The sequence below is a fragment of the Acanthochromis polyacanthus genome, chromosome 9 (assembly GCF_021347895.1).
Source record: "Acanthochromis polyacanthus isolate Apoly-LR-REF ecotype Palm Island chromosome 9, KAUST_Apoly_ChrSc, whole genome shotgun sequence".
NCBI lineage: Eukaryota > Metazoa > Chordata > Actinopteri > Pomacentridae > Acanthochromis > Acanthochromis polyacanthus.
Window position 1 is genome coordinate 22,040,694 of NC_067121.1, and position 22,771 is coordinate 22,063,464.

Below are 22,771 nucleotides of genomic sequence, written 5' to 3' on the forward strand. Positions count from 1 at the left end.
TAGATAGATAGATAGACCATTGAGATGGACTGAACAGAGGTTCGTTCACTCTATAAGAGTTAAAGATGAACTAATTCTAACTAATTCAAGAGTAGTATTTGCTGATTCGACACTGTTTCAGTTTGAAATTTAAGTAATTATCAGAAAAATCTAAAATAAAATGCATGTTTCCATAGATAGATAGATGTGAGAGCAACAGTGCTTCCCTCTATCGACATTTTAAACCACGTGACATGTGTTTACATCCTCCTCTCAGCTGTTTCTTTCTTCTTCCACTTCGACACAACGACTCGCCGTTACTAGTTTACCTTTCCATGCAAATACCCGGTTTGCTCGGTAAACCGGTCCTCAGCCTTTTTAAGGGGCTGTTATCGTGTCAGAGTGACTGTCACTGACCGTCGCATTGCTCGCTGCATCCAGTTACAAGGAGTGTAAATGCGACACGGCATTGTGAGTATTTTTCATTTGTTTACCGCTAACTCCCGTTTGTCTGCGAGTTCACCGGGTCGTCTGTTCGCCGGTTTATCTCAGTAATAACTGTGTAAGTTGTGTTAGCAGTGACACGGCAGGCTGTGTGTGTGCTGTGTTTGTTTTCTGTGTAACGCCAGGATAAAGAGGCGAGCTTACCTAACCTGCTTTGTCTCTGTTTTGATGATGGCGCACTCAGGCCCACCAAAGCTAACGTTAGCCAGCTTAACTGCACCTCAGATGGCGATGTCCGACACTACACGTTTAATAAAAATGCTCAACCCCACCATAAACCACACAATTTCGCCTGTAAATTCGCATTTTCATTTGCACAAGCTGCAGCAGCGGGCCATGGGAGACTTTTCTGTAACAAATGTTGAGCGACATCATGCGGAAGAGGCTCGGAAAAATCACTGGTGTTGTTTATTCGGTGGGATTTTTTCTGCAGCAGTTACTAAAACCTGCAGGACTCAGTTTATCCTCTCCCAACAAACCGGTTTAGCTAGTTGCTGCTAAAGATTGGGGTTAATCGCACTGCAGAGAGCTGGCCAGCAACTGCGTTTTGGTCGACAAGTGGGAACAAAAGCTGCATGAATGCTCAGTGGCAGCACGGCGTCTGTCGGGGTTTGTCAGCGGCTGGAATAAACACCAGAGTGTCCATGTGTTTGTCACAGACGTGGACGGGTGGGATTTAGAAAGAATCATGATTAATAACGCTTGACAAGCTTTCATGAAGACGCTGTTGTTGTTTTGCTCCGCCGTCACACGCAGTGCGAAGAAAGTGTGCGGGCCGCTGATTGGCTGACAGGCTGCCGTCTGTGTGGCAACTGCAGCACGTGACCAGGTGCGGCGCTGATTGGCTCCGTCAGGTGTCAGTTGTGGGACTTGAGGAACATCTGTGGACACTGCTGCATGTCAAACACAGTGACCAGAACACGCAGAACACCTGTGTGATGTGCAGCAGCGTCCAGCCACCAGCGCCACTTTGTTTACATGTTACTGACTGAGAGATGTTTACAGTGTTGTGGACACTTTGTGTACATGCATGGCAATATCAGGAATATTAAGTTTTTTCAGACAAAGGATCAGTCTGTGACTACTGTATTATCCATCCATCCATTATCTATACACTGCTTAAACCTCATTAGGGTCGTGGGGCGTGGCGTTTATCCCAGCTCTCTTAGGGTGAAAGCAGGGGACACCCAGTCTATTAGGACTACACATAGAGACTGACAAGCACACTGACATTCACACCTACAGACAATTTAGAAGCGTCTGAGCAGTGTGGATAATTCGCATGTACCCGTAGTTTATTTGGCTTCTTTTTAATGTTGTACCGCTACACTGTCCTGCTTCTTTCTGTGTCTCATTTTCTGTGTATGCGTTTGTATATTGAGGGTTTTGTGAATCTGTGGTGCTTTGTTTTTCTACATTAGTGTGATTTTTGTTGTTGTTGTTGTTGTTTTTATCATGTAACTATACCTAGCTGGCACCTTTGTACATCTCTAATGATTATGAAAGCATTTTGTATTTTACAGCAGAGAAAAAAATAGATAAAAACATTTTTCTAATTCAAGCCATTAACACGTGATATTTGTCATTCACGTGAGACTGGACCATACATCAGGATTAATGCACTAATAAACAATGACTAAACTAATAGCAAGCTTATCAAACTGTCCGAATAACTAACTGCTACGTTATTTCAGATTTCCCTAATCACTTCAAACTCTGTCCATGTGTGATGACATCTAACTGCTATTTTATGAAGGTAATAAAAAATATTCCAACAGCTGTGATGGAGCTCAGGAGTCAACCTGAGGACAGCTGCTATGAAAATAATGATTTAACTGCAGGTTAAAAACTGCAGCTCTGTGTGGCAACTCAGCTGTCTGAAATGGAAAAAAAGTACACAGTGTGACTGTGACTTGCCATTAGAGCCTGACCCAGGCTGATCCTGCCTCCATGTTGGAGGTAACTCATAATTATGAGAATTTAATGAAGTTACTGGTGCTGTTCTGTTTTTCCACATGTGCAGATCCTGCTGCTGCTGCTAGATGCTGTGGTATTTAACAAACTCAGAAGAAAAACTTCTACAAGCAGCTGGAAGTAACAAACCAAACCTCAGCTCCAGTTAACGTTTGGAGAGGGAAAACAAAACCAGACTACAATCACTATTGGTGAGTACTATTGATCTGAGCTGTAAGTATCTGATTTTCTTGTAGGAAAGTTTCATTATTATGGACATTTCTGTTTGCAGCTTAAATTGTAGAGCACTGTAATTGCAACTGTGGTCAGTGAGATATTTTTGGAGTAATACTGGCGCTGAATTATCTCTTAAGTGGCTTCACACAACTCAAAATACTGTTATCTGTATGTGCCTTTCTGTTAATGTGGCAGGGTTCAGTTCAGGCTTTTACCAGGTTAAAAGTGATAAACTGGTGTCTGCAGGTCCAACCTGCTAAGAGTACCGTCACAACTTTTCCAGGGTGCTCCATTAGACCTAGACATAGACATAAAGGAGAGCATGACTGAAATAGGCTATAGAAATACCTTGGAAAATAATGCAAAATTCACCTTAGAATTCAAGAAACACTTCTAAGAAATATGTGCAAAAACAGTAGTGAAGGCTTATTACCACATGTCAACCTCTTTGGAATAGAAAATGCATTCGATGTTAACACTTATAAAAATTCACAAAATGTGATGTTCAACTGTGCCATCATGATATAAAGGAACATTTTAAATCAAAAGCGCACCAGAGGAACGTAGGTCAGAGGGAGAAATAGTCACAGATGACAATGTCCCAAATCTGATGCCCTGCAAATGTGGTAAAGGTTAAATTTATGCTTTGTAACTTCTCAGCACAGCAATCTGCGCACGGCTGTAGTGGACCTTTTAGTACACATATGTTGAAGTTGATTCTTTTCTATTTCATGTGATTTTATGTTTACATCAATAAATACAACAAATCTGTATAATTTGCAGGCGTTGTTTTTAAACAGATAGTCATAATCAGTCTCCTGATGGTGTTCTTTATCAATCTGTAGTCTGAGCAAAAATATCCTAATTTCAGTAATGGCATTGTCTTTAAAATTTCCAAAAACTATTAAAAATGTCCAATTTTATATTCCCAGGGATCAAGATGGCGTCTTTAGATGTCTTGTGTGTCTTTGTGCTGCCATCTGAGCTGAAACTAAAGATTTTTTTTGTTTACTCTAATGTTTAATAAAGCAAAGGCACAAATATTTACAACTGAGAATCTGGAGTCAATAGATTTCTGCTGTTTTCGCTTAAAAATGAATTGTTGATAATTAACGATACTCAGAGTTTGCGACTTTATGTAATGCCGTCTTTCTCGTGACGCACCAAAAAGCACCGCGTTCCAAAGCTGCGTTCGGACTGAACTCGAAGCAAATGTCACTGCATGCAGAGACACTGAGAAGAAGCAGACAATTGCAGGTTCATCTGGATGCCACAGACTGAGAGACAGACACGTCTGCTTGAGGTAAAAATGTTTTCATTTGGCGCAGTAAATCACACTTATCCCAAAACTGTATGACTCCTCTTCATGAGTACACAGAGACAGCAGGAGCAAAAATTAGAAGATTCAGAGGAAAATGGCTGGTAAATTTAAAATATCTGACTCGCTTCTCACACACTCAAACAGAGTAGGTTCCTGCTGTTAGTCCGGTAAAACAAACACCTGCACCATTACGTCCCTCGGCTGTTTGTGACTAATTAACACAGAGTCCTGTGGACAAATTTGCATAAATGGAGACACAAAAACGCTTTTTATTCATTCTGAACTCACCTTAACATTGTTGTCATACCTGATGATGGAAACAGAGGAAAAGCCCTATTACTCCCCAAATGAACATGGCTTATTCACTGGTGAGCATGGATATAATCTAATGTTGTGATAGTCAGGCCTACTGTGTCGTTGACAAACTTGATTATATTAAATGAATGATGTACAGGAACAGAGTCGTGGGTCAAAATGGAGAGGACTGGTGTTCAGGGTGAGAGTGGAGGAGCAGAGATTGTATAGCAGACTTATCAAACTGAGTCTGTTAGAAAGTCCCAAGTCCCATTGCACAGGGATGTGCTGATAATGAGTTGTCTCAGCTTGGAGATCAGCTGAGGGGGGATCATTGTGTTGAATCCTAAGCTGAAGTCAGTGAACAGCATTCTGACATAAGAGTTGGACTTGTCCTCCCGGTGGGTCAGGGCAGAGAGGAATACAGTGGAGTTGTCCCCCGCTGACCTGTTGGTGCAGTTGGTAAGTTGATAGGGATCCAGGGTAGGGGGCCGTCAGGATTTCAGAGGCAATAAAACCAGTCTCTCGAAGCACTTTGCAATGATGGGGGTGAGTGCAACTGAGCGGAAGTCATTCAGGGCCATAGCACTGGTGTGCTTCTACACTGGCACGATAGTGGCGGTCTTGAAGCTTGTGGGGACAGCAGCCTGGGCCAAGGACAGATTGAAAATGTCCATGAAGACCCCGGCCAGCTGCCCTGCACAGACTCTTAGCACACAGCCAGATATTCCTTCTGAGCCAGCTGCCTTCCACACATTCACCCTGCTCAGGATGGTGCAGACATCGGAGGTGGAAATTAAGAGAGGCAGTTCACCAGGTGGGAGATCTGCTTTGAGGGTGACCTTGTTTCCCCGATTAAATCATCAGGGAGGGAGGCAGAGCTGGATAGGAGAACAATACTGGGTGGTTAAAGGTCTGTGATGGCCTGTATACCACATGAACAGGGGGTTCAAGGAGTTCAAAGTTCTTTTCACGAGGTTAGATAAAAACTAACCATATACTAAACTAAAACATGTGCATGTCTGTTGCATCAGATGACCATAAATTCCATATTGTTTGTTCTGTCTTGCCCTGAAACTTTTAATATAGGAGTTGAAAAACTGCCTAAGCTGAGAAGGTGACCGTAACTGACACATTTCTTCCTGTTGGTAGCATACGCTTGCTGCCCTTTAGAAAACGCAGCGACACATTACGTGTGAAACGTTTGCCCTGGGTTTCACACTGAAGGAGGTGTCGGTGAGCTGTCACAGTCAAACATTGTGAACATGGTCAGAAAAGAGCAAAGTTTTCAGATTTTTGGAAGTGTAGACAGTGTGAAAGCTTTTATCTGAACTGTTGTGTCACAGAAAATGTATTAGAATGTAACAAGACTGTCCACAGCAGATTTAACAACGAACAGGTAATCAGTATTTGAAGTATTTTGTCATTAAATAAAGTTTTGTACAGGCGAAAAAACTTCCCAGCAGCACAAGATAAGGATTCAAACAATCATCAGATTTGTTCCATCAGAGACACCAACCAGCTTCACTCTCTCTATATGCACTGGTGTGGCTTATTTTAGTTATACTATTAGTGTTTATAATAGGGGTATTTAGTCAAATTACATGTCAAACCGTTTATATTTTTCACAGTGCAACTCCTTTCATTTGCTTCTTTGCACAAATACATGCTGTGCTGCACATGACTTATAATCATACTCAAACACTTTAGCACTCAAATGATACTTAAATTTGTAAAACATGTTTGCACACATGTTGTGTTAAATTATACATTTGACAAATTCGCAGCAAAGTTTATTTCCTACCCAGTCGGACCAGCATTTTTGATTATACCCCATCAAGCCTTTTATGTAATGTCCTATTCATGGCATGAACTTGGCGTGTTCACAGTTTTGCTGCAGTAAAAATAACAAAAAATATTCAGATGCTGCCCTCAGATGATTTTCATCTGCAAGTTGTAATTATTAGGTACAAATATTACTAATGACAAATACAGTCTGTGGCTACTTTTTTAAGTACGCCTGTTCAATCTGATGCAAATCAGGTCAGATGAGGTGAAATAAAAATAATTAATACCGCAACAATCATTAATAATTGTCTTTTTTTTTTTACATTTGTTGCTCACATTAGAGTACAGTCTGGATTTATACTGGACTACATTGTATGAGCAGGTGTTCTTGTGGTGGGGCAGAATATCAGAAACACCAGAATGATCACATCCAGTAAAATATCACCGCTAATTATAGCTTCAATGCTAAAACATATAGTTAAATGAACACCAAGGCATCATAGATTTAATGCCAGACCTGCTTTCAGTTGTACAGGTGTACCTATTAAACTGGTCGCTGAGTGTATATGTTTCATATTGCTGACCTTAACAGCAAAGGTGAGGATTAGATCAGTATATTTAACATAAGGCTTACTGCTACCCATGTGATTAAATGCTCTCGTTTTAAGCCACAAGACATGTGAGTGTGATTTTCTTTGCTGTCATTGCTTCAACGTTTACACTGTAAATGCGGATGAATGTCCAGAGGATCGGTTTACCTCACAGTGTCTGTTGATCGGTAGCGTGTACGTCATGGTGTGCTGCCTAGACAGGCCTTTGGTATTTAGTTACGGCACAAGAGCTGATCCCGTGTTGCGAAAGGATCCGTTACATGTTTCATCATTCTACAAGTTACAGCGAGGTGTTTCTAACCGAGTTACAGCAGCCACTCTGACCTGAGATAGCATTGAGGCACTTTTAGTCCACTCTTGGGGTTAACCCAGGATATTATGTGTGTGTTTTTGACTGGATGCTGTTTACAGTTTTTCTCAATTACTTTGGCTCATTTCTTGAATGTGATTTATGTGAAGTAGCTGTCTTATACCACAGGAAATCTACACGGCGCAATATAATACAAAAATGCTACACTAAAGAGCCCATCTCGCTGGATGTCTGTCTGAGCACAGATTTTTTTTTTTTTAATTAACACCACACCTGATAGTCTCCCTTGTAATGTTATGAAGCAGCAAAGGAAAAATCTTCTGGCATAACAATCCCATACAATCTCTGCTGTAATGTCATCACAGGCAGCATCCATTGTAGCAAGCAACGTGCAAGAGACATTTTGTATTGAAACCACAGATTTTACACCTTCCACCAGGGAAGAAGTCTTTAGTTGGAATCATGAATGGAGAATACGGTGACAACAAGTGAACACTGATCATTTCCCTGATGACATTTGCACAGTGAAAGGTTGCATCATCCTACACAGTTAAACCAAACCTCTCTCATTCTCAGGATCTCTGTAGAGGAAGTCCGAGAATGTCCAGAGCGTCTGGCTGTTTGATGGGTAATACTGAGAACATGTATAATCAGATCGGTCTGAGACATTGCAGCACACATACTGATACCACTCCCATGTTGGTCTGGCTCATCCAGTATGGCCCAGTGGCCTATAACATTTTGGCTATGTCTCCTCCTGCCATTGGCCAGATTGAGACTCCTCCACAAACACAAGGCTGTGAAGTATTTCACTTCCTTACAGCTCCATTTGTTCTCTGCAGTACAATAAACAAGATATCAAATCTGTATTTCTGTGAAGTCACCCATGTACAGCAAAACAAACCAGTTCTGCCTTCTTCTCTGTGGCTTCAGGGAGTATATTTAAACCTATATATTGTAATTACATATACACACTGGCACTGTAGGTCTTTCATTCTATCATTTTCTCTGAAGTGGGACCTTGTAGAGCTAATTCGTGGTCATCACTGTACTTTATAGAGATCCTTATAGTGTGGATATTTTTAAAGACAGCATTACGCTCTAAAGTTGCACTCCAGATCTCTCATTGTAATAGCATTATTTGCTGACACCATGTTTCAGATCTTTTGCTCTTATTGAGCTATGGAGACTGCTCTTCTGCCACCAGCACAAGGTAGGAATTCACAACTGCATAATACAACTGTGGGCTGCACAGTGGCTCGGTGCTTAGCACTTCGATCTTGCAGCTAGAAGATCCCCGCCTTCCCAGGACCTTTCTGCATGGAGTTTGCATGTTCTCCCTGTGCATGCGTGGGTTTAATCTGGGTACTTCAACTTCCTCCCACAGTCCAAAAACATGTTCAGGTTAATTGATTATTCTAAATTGTCCACAGGTCGAATACACGTGTGATTCTTTGAATGCATATATGGTCTTGTGATAGACTGTCAAGGGTGTCCCCTGCCTTCACCCTAAATCATCTGGGATAGACTCCAGCCCCCCGTGACCCTAATGAGGATTAAGCAGTGTATGGATAATGGATGGATGGATAATGCAGCTGTATCTGTACTATGCTGTAATGCACTGTCTGTCCTGTGAGGGGCTTATATTGACTGTATGTCATTTTCCTGTATTAATTCAACTGTTTTCTTCTAACAGGAATATGTTAACATACATAATTCTAGTATTGATTGGCTTGTTTTTCCTGCAAAGTATTTTAGTATTTAAAGACACAATAGCACAATTTACTTTAACCTGACCTCTGCCATTTGCAGAATGTGGTTAAATTCATGGTCCACAATTGTGACCTGCCTTTCATGTAGGACAGCTGTGTCTTTTTACTCTTCCACAGTGTGCAAACTACACCGTGGCTTTTGGGAGAGCTCACTTTTTTTCTTTTTTTATTGTCAGAAACATCCATCCGCTATCTATGCGCCGCTTTATCCTCATTAGGGTCACGGGGGACTGGAGTCTATCCCAGCATTCTAGCATTCAACCTCCGGACAATTTAGAATAATCAATTAACCTGAACATGTTTTTTGACTGTGGGAGGAAGCCAGAGTATCTGGAGAAAACCCATGCATGCACAGGGAGAACATGCAAACTCCATGCAGAAAGATCCCAGGAAGGCAGACTGCAAACAGGGATCTTCTAGCTGCAAGATGAAAGCACTAACCACCAAGCGAAGGTGCAGGCCCTGGTCAGAAACTACAGATAAAATATTTAGAGAGCATTTGTCTTAGCTTTTATTTATCATTGTTCCTATTAATAAGATTATGAATAAATAAGTAGCTGCTGCTGCCTGCTGTCAGCACCACAGAGTGTCAGAATAGTTCCTCTGTTCTGATTTACAGCAGCTGGAGTCAAGGAAGCTTGTTTTTTGATCTGGGAGTTAAAGTGAGTGAAGCTGACGCTTTTGCACTGCCATGCTTAGATGTTGATGGCGAGCAGGGCACGGATTGTGCTCTCTTTATTAAAGTGAATTGGTGATGAATTGCCCTCATTCATGAATCATACATGAATAATAAGTTTACGAATGATCCGTGGTGGCGAAGCTACAGGAAAATAAAAACGCATGGCAAAAGTAGCAGAATGTCAGTATTGTAGAACCACCTCATCACACAATTTCACAGATGTATGTATTTCATGTTTTCAGTGGAGCTCATGAGTTATTAAGAGGAACCAAGCTCCCCCCGGCCTCCCTGTGCTTCACACCCTGCTCTTCTACCTCTTCTTCTGTTCAGTTTTCTTTCCCTCATTATATCACCACGAATCCTTAACCCTCTCCAGCAGGCAGTTGCCCCTGTATATTATTTATTGGGCCTGGTTCTTCTGTGTTCAGAAATTCTATTGATTCTCTTGCGATCATGTGTTCATTCCCACTCACAGCCCCTGTCAGTTGACTTATCCGAATGTGTGACTGATGGGTGTAAAATGTGAGAAACAAGCTTCAACTGCCAGGCAAACTACTAATATTGAGGGCATTGAGGCCAGATAGACTTTTACAATTGAATGGACTGTTGTGCATGTGATGACTTAGACAATTAAACATTTTATACATGTTTTGGAGAGTGCAACTTTTCACCTGAGAAGCAGCGTAATCAATTTTAATCAGCAGATGCATTGATAGTTGTACAGATTTTAAACAATTGTACTAACTCAGAGTTATAGATGTGCTAACACATTTGTAATTTGTCTAAAATATTAAGGCATTCAAATTTAGTGTTACCGAATTTCCCCTCGGGGATTAGTGAAGTAATTCTATTCTGTTATTCTACTCTATATTGTTGTAAACAAGTGAAAATATTCATTATCGTTCAGCAGTCATGCCAAAGCAATTGAGAAAACTACTTTATCAAATACACTAACAAGTGTTATTACCTAGCTGGTGGATGTTGATTTGTCTCAGAGGGGTGAGCTGATAATGACCCCTGTTTCAAGACTGTGGATTATCATTGGTAAGACTGTGCAGCAGCGCCCAAAAGCAATTTACTTGAATACCTCCCCTGACCCATTTTCCTGGATTTTATTTCAATGCCTGCAGAGGGGAAAAGGGGGGGGATAAAAAATATAGTACCGTATGTCCAGTTATGGTGAGTGAATCAATGATTCTTTTTGCCTGGGAGAAAGAGCCAATGGAAAATTACCGTACCAGGCCTCCAACTACAAAGTCACCTCTGAATTTAATCTTTATTAGCTGAGTCAGATGTGGAGATGCTGAGGAGGCAGAGAAGGAATTCAAAACTCATCTCCTTCAACTTCATCTCAAGCTATACAAGGTTGGATATTTTGGATAGCAAAGCATTTATAGAATGTTCAAAAGGAATTTTCTCTTTGTTGCTACAGTGTTGTGCTTTATAGAGAAGCACTACATAGTAAATCCAGCAGCTCATTAGTTTTAATGTAAGCAGCTTTCAAAGCGACAGAGATGGGTGCATATTTTAGCTTTAACACAGCCTTATATCAGACGTTCTCAACCTTTTGGGGGCTTCTGACCCCTTCATATAAAGCATTTTGTGATCCCACATATTTGTTGTGGACATCAGTTATGAGCAGTTCAACCAAAAGGGGCTTTGAACCTTCTCTGTTATGGGGATTTTTGAAAATACACAAAACAGGAAACACAGGATATTAAGAAAAAATAAGCAGCAGAAATTGTTAGCAATTTGAAGCCATTGTTATGTCACATCTAACTCTCTGCAGACATCGGTTTTGTGTTCCAGTAGAGTTGGCCAAGTGTCTTCAAAAATGAAGAAAGAAACTGTCTCTGCACACCTGCATATGTGACAGGTGCATCAGAGGAAAGCACAACTTGAATAAAAATGAAAAAAAATCTCTGGCACACTTGGCTGCTCACTGCTTGTATATTTATTAGTTTACAACAATGTCTCAAATTGTTCAGGCTGTGCAAATATACCTTCAAAACAATGATTTTTATCTGGAGCATGGCGCAGGCATGTAATTTGATTATCGGCGTGACGTCAGTGTGCTGTGAAGCAACATTCATCTTCTGCGATTACGGTTTTACACTATGAAAGCTGTTTCTGTGTGTTTTAGGCAGAAAATTAAGACTTGGATGAGATTTTTGCTTTTTTAGTCATGTCCAATAACTGAATAGCTTGTCTGGTTGTATGTTTTATAATAGATTTTCATATGCTGGGATGGAGGGCTCTGTCCTTACCGTCCACCCCTAGTGTCAAACTTCTATTGCATAACTCCACATCTGCCCTCTGGACATAGCAGATCCCACAGCGGTGCAGGACATGACATTGAGACACACTGTTTCTGATGTTGATGCCTCATACCACACAATTCAATCTGATTCTGAAAATGTTAGAGCTGCTGATAATAATTTTTCATATTATTAATTTACTGCAGATTGTTATCCCGTCTCTTGACAAGAATTTCTGTCTTAACTTTGTAGGGCAGTGGGGGGAAAAATGGCAAACTTGCAAGAAGAGTTTTTCTTTTGATTGAATAATCTTTTAAACTAATCTTAGACGCAGCATGTTATTCTCTGCATTTTTGTTCACAAATAGTACTGTAACATATTATATAAATGTTAGTATTTCAGTTTTATTGTGTCATTAAGCTCTTTTTACACACATTGTTCTGTTATAGTAACAAAAGCAGAGTTTAAAAACTGTTTAATAATATCTTAGACCAATTCAGCATTTGTGGATACCATAACAATGAGCTAGCATGAATTATAGCAGGAGCCTTGTAGCCAAATTGAATGCAGATGTTATCAAGGTTATTAATTGCACTTGTGCTCTCCCTGCTATGTCATGTCAGATGTCTTTTGGGGATTTTACTAAATATATTCATGCAATCAATATAAAAGAAGACTTACTTTTAAATGACAGTTTGATGGATGTGTTGTCTGTCGTAAATTTTCACATAAACGCTTGCAAAGTATTTCACTTACCCTTTTACTACAGCACTGCAGAATACAAATCGTAGATTTTATCCTGAAGGGAACTAATTTTGAAAAAAAAACACGCTCCGTTTCTCTGGCTTGTTAATTTTTCATCTTAAGACAATCCCAGATGTGGATTTATAAATCTGCTCTTTTATCAGCATCTGAAAGCTGCATTTCACTTGTAGATTTTAACCAGACACTGGATCTCCCAGCAGGCATGTTTTCAAACCATGTTTCATTTTTCTCAGGTCACTTGGTGCCTGGACATGAACGCCGTCTGAACAGACATCTGAGGAGTCACAGCGGCAGGATCCTTCAGCCAGCCAACCCATCTCCATGCCACTCTGAGGAGGAATCGCTCACCCTGAGTACGAGTTCGGCTTCTACGTTTCTCTTCTCTTGTCGCCATGGGGGGAGCTGTGAGTGCCGGGGAGGACAATGACGACCTCATTGATAATCTGAAGGAGGCTCAGTATATTCGCACAGAAAAAGTTGAACAGGCTTTTAGGGCCATAGACCGCGGAGACTACTATCTAGACGGCTACCGGGACAGTGCCTACAAAGACTTGGCGTGGAAGCATGGAAACATACACCTGTCTGCTCCGTGTATATACTCTGAGGTGATGGAGGCCCTCAAACTGCAGCCAGGACTTTCTTTCCTCAATCTGGGCAGCGGAACCGGCTACCTGAGCACAATGGTTGGCCTCATCATAGGTAATTTTAGACTGCACTTTTTCAACAGTGTTTTTTTTTTTTCATGCGTGGGCAGTGCTCAAATGTTCTCTCAAATCTAGATGGACTCATTTGCTGGGAAACTACAGAGAAGCATCAGTGATACAAGGCTGCAATGTTTTTTTTTCTGATTCCTTAAATAAATGCTTGGTTTGTAAAATGTCAAAAAAAAAAAAAAGGTGAACAGTTTTAAAATCCAGTGCCATCAAGTTGCTGGTTGAGTTTGACAAACAGCATGAAAATACAGTTTACACTCACATAAAACAAAAGAAAGCGGCAAATATTCACATTTGATGAGCAGAAACCAGTTATTTTGATGCTTTTTTGATCAGTAAACAATCCAAGTAACACCACAATAAATAGCTTTTGGACACATCGTAGTAACTGATTTTAAGAAAAATATTGTTAATGTTTTTTGTTTTTTTTTTCTCCCAAGGACCTTTTGGTGTGAACCACGGAGTTGAGCTCCACAAGGATGTTGTTGAATATGCCAGAGAGAAACTGGACGATTTCATAAAGAATAGTGACAGCTTTGACAAGTGAGTACAAGCTTTAAAAGAACATTTTGTTTTAGGTGACGTGTTGATTGACAAATCCAAAGTGAAAGAAAGACACTTTATTATCTTATGGAGGGTTACATGACAGGCTATAAACTCCCTCAGTCTCTGGTAGTTGCCGGGTTCAAGCAAAGAAACTGCCCGATGCATAACCACCCATATAGCAATGAATTGTCAGTGTTTGTTTGAAGTAAGCAAAAAAATAAAGCTGCTGCTACTAGGTGGATTTTGTTATCACTGAACAGAGCCAGGCAAGAAAAAGTCCAACTTTATGTTTATACAGAAGTGGCTGTTTCCAAACAGAAGGCCTGGTGACAGTTTTACAAATGAAGTACATTTAAATCTCTTGTAATTTGCTTGATTCTGTCACAGCATACTGTGATGAAGAGACTGCAAGAGAGAAAAACATGTTTTCTATCAGTGCTTTCGTGTGTTATTCACTGCACTTTTGATTATATTTTTTCACAGGTTTGAGTTCTGTGAACCTGTCTTTGTGGTGGGGAATTGTCTTGAAATCTCAACAGACAGTCACCAATACGATCGCATTTACTGCGGCGCTGGAGTGCAGAAGGACCATGAAAACTACATGAAAGTACTGCTTAAAATTGGAGGCATTCTGGTGATGCCTATAGAGGATCAGGTAAGAAGTACAAGCTGTCAGGGTGACACAGAATCGACACGCTGTGATTGCTATTCAAAGTGCTAACACATGAGGCAAAACAAGGTAAAACGGCTTTGACCTACAAGACTGGTTATGCAACTTTCCCATCCATTATTGAACCACAGCTGACCCTGGATTTAATCAGTCTTGTATAGAGCACACAGAGTGCTGTATAAATAATGTTTTATTCAAAATGGTGGATGTGCGAACGCCAGCAGGGGTATCTAAGAGGGCTCAAAGGTTGTGACAGATACATGGTCAAGACTTTGAGCAATTTATGGCATTTAATTGAAAAAGAAACAGAAGTAATGCAAAACATGGCTCAGATTATATTGCAGTCCACGGTTTGAATGTTTTATGTTGGTAGTTACTCAGTAGTGCAGCCTGAAGGGAGTCCATTACACATAAATAAGAACACAATCATATGTTCTACAGTGTTAACAAAGCACAACATGTAGAAGGTAGTAGTAAGATGAAAGATGAGAACAGCCTGCGAACTGTAACAGCTTGAAAACTCTACAACCCAAATTTACTCAGGCTATGTCCACACTAATGCGAGTGATTTTCAAAACATTTTTTTTCTCTTTGCTGTGGCCTTTCATCAGCACCAAACCGACATTCTCCACCTCCATCTCCACCTCCTCCAGAGCTGTTCAAAATTACTCTTCAGAGTGGACAAATACGAAACACCCATTGTAGCAGGGGGAAATGGAGCGCAGAGCTACTTCACAATGTGGATACTCACGCTGTATGAGTGACAGTCTTCAAAGACAAAGTGGAGAGAGATTTTGAACATTAATATCGAAACAAATCTCTGTCTGCTATGATACAGTGGAGTAATGATATCCTCAGCAGAGAGCAAAAACACACACACTTTCTGTGTGTGTGTTTTAATCCTAGCCTCTCCATGTTGTAGTTGGTTACATTAGTGCATGTTGGTCAATGTGAATCACTCCTTTGAAGCTGTTGTGTCTCATCAAATTTAAAATCAGGCTCAGAGTAACGTCTCACAGCACACTGTAAAAGCAAGGCGGCAGTGCAGTCTAGAGCATTCAGCCTATGCTCCCAAAAAAAACAAAGAATTAAAAAAAAAAAAAGTATCTTATATTATTTACCTTTGTATGCACTAATTTAATTTCAGCTCAAAATGAGAGTTTCTACTACTCTTTTGCCTCCCCTTTCTGTTTTTCTGCTCCGGTTTTTGTGCGTCTGTTTCATCATGTGTGTCTCCTTTGCTCTGTCACGGAAACAGACACACAAAAGCCAGAGCAGATGAGAGACAGGAGAAGTGAAGATAATGCTATTCAAATTGACAATTACTTGTTACAGCCTTTTAGTGTATTTCACAATACTCATGTGGGTTTGTGGTTGTGTCTGGATTATTTTTTGTTGGCTCTCAACTGCAACTAAACAGAGAAGTGGTGATCAGTCCTGCTTGGAGGAGCTTTAGCTCATTGCTCTATTCAGAAGTACTGACATGAGCTGTTTGTTTCAGGTCCTTCCACAACATTTCTGTTGGATTAAGGACTTTGACTTGGCCCTCCACTAATTCTTTAACCATGACCCACTTTCTCATGAAATTCAGTTCACGGACAGATGTCCTGATATTTTCTTTTAGAATTCATTGCTATACTTCAGAATTCACTGTTCCATCAATGATGGTAAGCCGTCTAAAACGGAGACGCAGCAAAACAGGCCCAAACCTTGATACTACCAACAAGATTCATGAATTTAACAGAGATAAGGTTCTTATGCTGGAATGCAGTGCTTTGTGTTTCCCTTTCTCCAAGAATAGCACTTCTCATTTACACCAAAAAGTTGCTTTTAGTGTCGAACAACAACAAAACATATTTCCTTTAGTCTTCTGGCTTCTCCACGAGAAAACTGCAGATAACCAGCGACTTTTTTCTCCTTTTTTTTTTTTTAGAGCAGTGTTTGTTTTTTTTCTTAGCAGCCCGGCCATGCACAGCTCCCTTTGTGAGTGTTACACACCTTGCTCTAGAAGTCATCTTTGTTGGACGCTCACTCCCAGGGAGGCTAACAATGGACTTGAATTTCCTCCATTTGTACACAATCTGTCTGACTCTGAAGTGGTGTAGTCCAAACACTATAGAGATGTTTTTGTAACCTTTATTCAGCCGGATGAGCATCAACAACTGTTTTTCTGAGGTCATCAAAAGTCTGTTTTGTTAGTTTTGTTAGTGCCATGATACACAGACACAGACACAACACGACAGATTCCTGTTCTTCAGATATAACGGGCCATCCAGCCACACCTGATTAAAAACACTGTTCTGTTTTCACTTTACAAAATGCTAATCCTGGAAGTATTTTGACATACCTCCTGCCCTGTTAGCCTGTTGCACACAGTACACTGTGTCATAATTATAAGAACACTATTTCACAATCAGGATCAAGAGTGAAAGTGTGCATCTGTACCTCATAAATAAGACTATTAATTATGACCAATATATAGGGTGAAAACTGAGGCTCACTTTACAGCACATAGTGTAACTCTCTGTGTGCATGTCTAGGGACACTAACGGGCAGGCCTTCGAACTTAAGTGGGATTTCCTCCGTGTCAAAGTAATGCAGAGATGGTTGTCAGCACATCCAACAGAACACAGAAAAAAAGACATGGTTAGTAGTTAATTTGGCAAAGTCAATTTTCCAAAATGTAACCAAGTCTGACATCAGTCTTAATCTTAATCTTACTTCTGCTTTCTTATAGAAGTTTATAAGTATTCACACAAGTGAATATTAATTATGTCATATTAAATATGACACTCTGTTGGAAAAAATATACTGATGTTGTTGTTCAAGGTCATATTCAATACACCAGATCGTGTGCTGTTGCTTGCGCACTTATCTAATGCAACCAGTAACTTCCTGGTCACACCGATTGGACAGATTAAATATGAACATCTAAACTGCTTGAGCTTAAAGTCCAAAGTACACAAAGCAAGATGTTATTTTTTACTGCCTGTTGTGTTGGATTCATAAATGAAAGAGGAAGTGACATGCTTCTTTATTTTTCCATTTTCTGATCATGGATTCTCAATTGAATATTAGAAGAATGAATGACAAACACTGTTGATGTTTCATGCACTTATTTGTACAAATGGAAGGAGAAGCTTTTCTTCCTCAAGAGGTACAATTTTTAGTTCTATGGTTATGCAGTCATAATGAGCACCTGGAGTTTGGCCTTGCATAAATCAGAACAAACGCTGTTTGTACACAGATAGCAGCTATATTGTTTTGCTGGTAGGTGTTGAGAATCCAGACACAGAGATACACCCTCAGAAAACTCTCTATTAAGGTGGTAAATTCTAAAAAAACACACCGCCAGTAAAGCTGATGGGCAAAATACTCACGCAAAGATGAACATTCACCAGTATGTGTGCAAACATGAACATAATACGTGATAGATTTAAAGCGTCTGGGCAGGCTGAAGCCCTTTTCCTTTGCTCCCTAATGTAATAGAGCATTCCATATTTTATAAGTGCTCAGTGTTGAGTTCAGGTGTTGTCTCTTTATGCAGCTGACCCAGATAACCAGGACTGGCCAGTGCACATGGGAGAGCAAAAACATCTTGGCGGTGTCCTTTGCCCCTTTGGTCCAGCAGAGCAGAGCTGATGGAGAGAAACCTGACACTGTCCAGCTGCGTGAGTTCCCCAGCTTTGACCAAACCAGAAATCTTAGGCCTTGTGTTTTATTATGCCTGATTCGTCGTGAAATGTAAAGCAGGCAATATTTTAAAGTCGAAGTGATGTGATGAGACAGTTCCTAAAGCAGTATTTGCCTTGACATATGAAGCTCGCCCTGCAGCAGCTTCATAGACCCAGTTGTTTCCTTCCTTGAAACACTGAGACAGTTTTTTTTTCCCTCTTTGCCGTCCTCGCTTGTTTATGCTGACCTAGTTGAAGGACTGGTGCAGTTGTATGGATTATTCTTATTTATTTGGTGCATTGCCCTGAAGGAGCGTGTCATCTCTCTTTGTCCTCAGCCCCAGTGACTGTCCGCAGCCTTCAGGATCTGTCTCGGATCTACATACGCCGCACTCTCAGAAACCTGGCCAACGAGGACAGTCAGGGGAAGGGCACGGTGCAACGAGTCCCCCAGAAGCGCAAACGCAGGCGCTGCCGGCGGCGCCGCATCAACACTTACGTTTTTGTAGGAAACCAGCTGATCCCCCAAATGGTGGAGAGCGAAGAGGAGGAGCACGCTGAGGAGGAGCACAAGGAAGTGGAGGAGGAGGAGGAAGAGAGAGACATTGGCGACATTGAAATCATCAAGCAAGTGAACGTGTTGAGAGACCAAATAATGGCCCTACCGCTGCCTGAGTCACTGAAAGCATACTTGCTGTATTACAGAGAGAAATGACTGATTCACTCGATATCCGTTCTTAATGGGTACAGCGCCTGCTGAAATGCTTTTCTTCACCTTTTTCAGTACAAATGTAGCATTATTTCCACTTAATCTTGATGGCAAAACTGTAATGGAAAGAGACGTCATAGATAATATTGGATAATAATGTTATGATTGTCATGAGTGTTGTTTTTTTGTTGACATTTTCTTTTGATTTGTATATCGAAGAAATAAATAACTATGTAAAAAGTATACTAAAAATGGACATAGTTTCAGAAAACCAGTTTTGAGATTCAGATTTTATCACAGGATTTCTGCCGCAGTGTGCAGATTAAAAATTGTACAAAAAAACCACAAAGTTCTTACTATATTTGTTAAAAATATGATCATGCTGAGATGAAGACTTTTATTGCACCTTTTTTAGAAGCTTTAACTTACTATCAGTGTCTGCTGATTTAATGATGCTGAAAGGAACAAAAGATGCTGAAAGGCAAATAAGGCCACACTCTCCCATTTTGAGTTAAAGAGTAAGACGTTCTTGCATAATCATGAGCGCGGCACTTATGTCATTACTCTTCCTTTCAGGTCAGTGTGTTTTATACCTTCCTATTACAAGAGATCACTGAAAGACTAGAGCGGTTCATAATTTTTTTCTACCGAGCACCTTTTAATGTAACTTTTTCTACAGGGTGCTGACATTCTTCTGTTTTCTCACTATGAGTAGCTGATGTACTACTTGATATGATAAGATGTCGTAAGCCCATCTCCTCTCCATGGTTTATCTCCCATTGTGCATAGGATATTTTAGTTTAGCATATCAGAGGTCTGAAATATGGATGACATGCAGGCGTTTATGGGTGGTTTTCAGCTTTGTTTTGGAGGGAACTGGTGAAGGGGAGATGTTAGTTTTGAGTACATGCATGAATATATTGTATATGTCTTGGGTGTTCCTGACTTTGCTTCACATTATATGACTGGTCACTGGAGGTGATGTTCCAAGTGATCAAGTTTGGAAATGTTTCTTTTTAAAAAAAAAAAAGAAAAAGAATTTCAAGATAATCAATCAGTTAGAAGGCCTTGAGACAAATATTGAGTTCTGTATAGTACTGCTTTTTTTTTTTTTTTGTAGAATTGAACAACAATGCAAAATCAAAATCGTTGAGGATTTTGACGCCTTTTTTATTTTACTGTGGACTATGGAAGTGTCCAGTAAAGCACCTTAATCTGCAATCCTCAAGCTCAAGTGGGGAAAAAAAACAAAAAAAAACAAGGTTCCACTTTTTGGCATAATTTGTATGGAATGGACTTATTGCAATGTAAATCTTGTTTAAATACAATTTGCTTGCAGAATTTCCCTGATAGTGATGGCTTTTAAGTGCCAACGTACCCCATCACGTTAGGAGTTCTGCGAGTTTCCTGGCACAGTAAATTCACCCAAACAATGGTATATTTCTACAAAAACATTCCACGGTGAAAAAAGAAAAAAAAAAAAACAAGAAAAGAAAAGAAAAGAGCACATCACTGACCCGATAGGTCACACTTTTTCTTCACGCTTTACCATCACAGAGTTGGAAAGTTCTTTCATCTTACTTTGAATGCATAATTTAGTACTCCAAAAGCTGAGTTGAATGTTGTTGATATTAATTCTATTCAATATAAAGGTGATAAATATGTATTGTTATCATATGATTCTGCATACAGTTTAATTTGCAGTTGATTTGTTGTAGCGCCCTCTTGCTGTACTGTATCTTTGACACTGGGAACTCTGTAGATCCAAACTCCACTGCTGTCTGTTAAATAGGTAAGATATATTAGTGCTATAGGTCTTCATTTTGTTCTGGTGTAATGAAAAATGTTTTGTTTGAAAGCGGGGCTGAATATTCTATTAGTAGTTTTTGTGTGTGACGAGGTAACATTTATTTTCTGTAAGGTTTTTTTTTTTTGTTCCGTTTTTTTTTTTTTTTTTACATTCATTGCAGAGCTTTGCAAGTAAGCAATAATGGAATAATTTCTCAGCTTATAATTACCAATAACAACATAGTCCCATTTGATTTGTGTAGTACCCATTAAAATTCACATGACCAATTACAGCCATGCAACACTTTATATACCATTATCTGAAATGTAATTGCTAATTAGAGAGCACATTAAGTATTGAAAGGAGGGGACCTACAACCTCGACTCTCAGGTCTCGCCTTGCACCAAAGTTAATGGGACTGCTGTGATTACATTAAATGTGGACGAGATCCGACTAAACAAATGGCACCCGGTAAATACCAAGTCATAGCTAATTCTGAGCTCTTATGTTAAGTTCATTTGAGCCAGAACAGTTTCCCTTCCTGTTTTATCAGGCCTAGGTTGATTTCTCATAGAGTGTGCAGTTCATTTTGAAAATGTGTTGTTTCTCCGTAAATGTTTGGCACAAAAATAAAGGTCACAATCACATCATGTGTCCTCTAATCATTGTAACTGCTCTTTTTTCAGTCTTGCCTGATACATGGTTTTCTTTCGTATTTCCAAGCATGGCTGAGGAGTGAAATGAGTCCTTAATGACGAGCAGACATGAAGTAGAAACATGCTGCTGACACCAAGCTTGTGTTGACCTTGTTTGCTTTTGTTACTGCTGCTTTCTGTGCTGGACACATCATCATCGTCAGAGTGCCAATTCTTTTATTATCTTGTGAAAATTTGAGTGCTTTTTGGATGCTGTGTTTGCTCTATAAAAGCTGGTGCTGGTACGTGGAAATTTGAGTAGATTTAGTGGTAAGCTTCAATTGAGTTACTTGGAATCTGGAAGAACTGGCCCACCTTTGCCTGCGGGAAACTGTTGTGCAAAATTAGGTCTTGCATTTGTTAAAATATGAAACTGAAAAGCCATAAATAAAAATGATTACATTCATAAGCTTTCTTAAATGACATTTCTGTCAGAAAATCCTGCATTCCTTTATCATTCAGATACAATTCCCCTTTTGTTTTCCCACAGGTAATTCCAAAGAAATCATCTTGTCAGTCCAAACCCTGTTTGCTATGTCTGCAAGGCTGGCAACTTATGACCAAACCTTAGAGTGAGATTTGGTTTGTGTGGGATGATGACAGGGGGTCTGGGGGCCCTCCCCCAGAAAATTTTGAAAATTATTGATCCTATTTCCTGCATTCTGGTGTAATTTAAGAGCATTTTGCCTGTTAAAATCTTATTATAGAGATAACATTAAGCCTAAAAAAAGCACACAAAAAAAACCAACAGCAAGAGCAGTATTGAAAGGCAGTATTGAAAATGGTTCTTCATGTAAAATATGGATGAAAGTTCTGTGGCTGGATGTGCACAACACATTTCAGAATTTTCCATAAATACATGTATAATTGAAATAACTCCAGCAACCACTTTGTACCATTTATCTTGGAGGATTTTAATGCACACACTCAACAGCTTCAAGTTGACCACATCAGCCAACTAAATAAAAAGTGCTGAAGCAAAAACAAAACATGTCTTCATAACTTAAATTATCCATTCACTGAACAGAATTACAATCAGACACTAAACTTTGTCCCACAGGAGCAGGGTGACATGGACTAAACCCAGAACTAAACCAGGTCTGACTGGACCACAGGAGCAGGGTGAATAACTTATTAACTAGGCCCAAAAATAATTAATACAGACTGTAAACTCAGAATAAATGACACAACTGTAAACAGGAACAGGAAAAGAACAGGGAAAAATTAATTCTTGTGAGCCATGTTGTGGATTAGCATGTCCATCAAAGGCCTGAAGGTGCAGGAAGCCCTCCACAATGAGGATGTGAGTCTCTTCCTCCTCCTTGTGGTCAGACTTTGGGACAATCTCTGTGTCCAGGGTGTTATTAACTCCATGAGACTTCTCAAACTTCACCGGGTTCTCCAGCCACGTGTAGATCCTACTCATCATGTTGTCCATGTCCAGAGCAGTGATGACATCGTACTGCTTAAAGCCATCTTCACCAACTTCAATCTGGTCTTGGGG

General features: G+C 40.0%; 1 protein-coding gene across 1 annotated transcript; it reads left to right on the forward strand.

Moving 5' to 3' along the window:
- Positions 1-212: 212 nt before the first annotated feature.
- On the forward strand, positions 213-21,219 carry pcmtd1 (protein-L-isoaspartate (D-aspartate) O-methyltransferase domain containing 1). Its single transcript, XM_022194478.2, has 7 exons — positions 213-450; positions 2,507-2,648; positions 12,705-13,170; positions 13,625-13,727; positions 14,214-14,385; positions 17,948-18,071; positions 18,413-21,219. Exons 3-7 carry the CDS (start codon positions 12,864-12,866, stop codon positions 18,787-18,789), a joined length of 1,083 nt encoding a protein of 360 aa, XP_022050170.1. The 5' UTR covers positions 213-450; positions 2,507-2,648; positions 12,705-12,863; the 3' UTR covers positions 18,790-21,219.
- Positions 21,220-22,771: the final 1,552 nt, after the last annotated feature.

What these genes read in the sequence shown, in the direction of transcription:
- pcmtd1 (XM_022194478.2), top strand. Translation starts at nt 12,864, where the DNA reads ATGGGGGGAGCTGTGAGTGCCGGGGAGGACAATGACGACCTCATTGAT. An exon ending in AATAGTGACAGCTTTGACAA is followed by an intron (nt 13,728 to 14,213) that starts GTGAGTACAAGC and finishes ATTTTTTCACAG; the next exon opens with GTTTGAGTTCTGTGAACCTG. An exon ending in TGATGCCTATAGAGGATCAG is followed by an intron (nt 14,386 to 17,947) that starts GTAAGAAGTACA and finishes CTCTTTATGCAG; the next exon opens with CTGACCCAGATAACCAGGAC.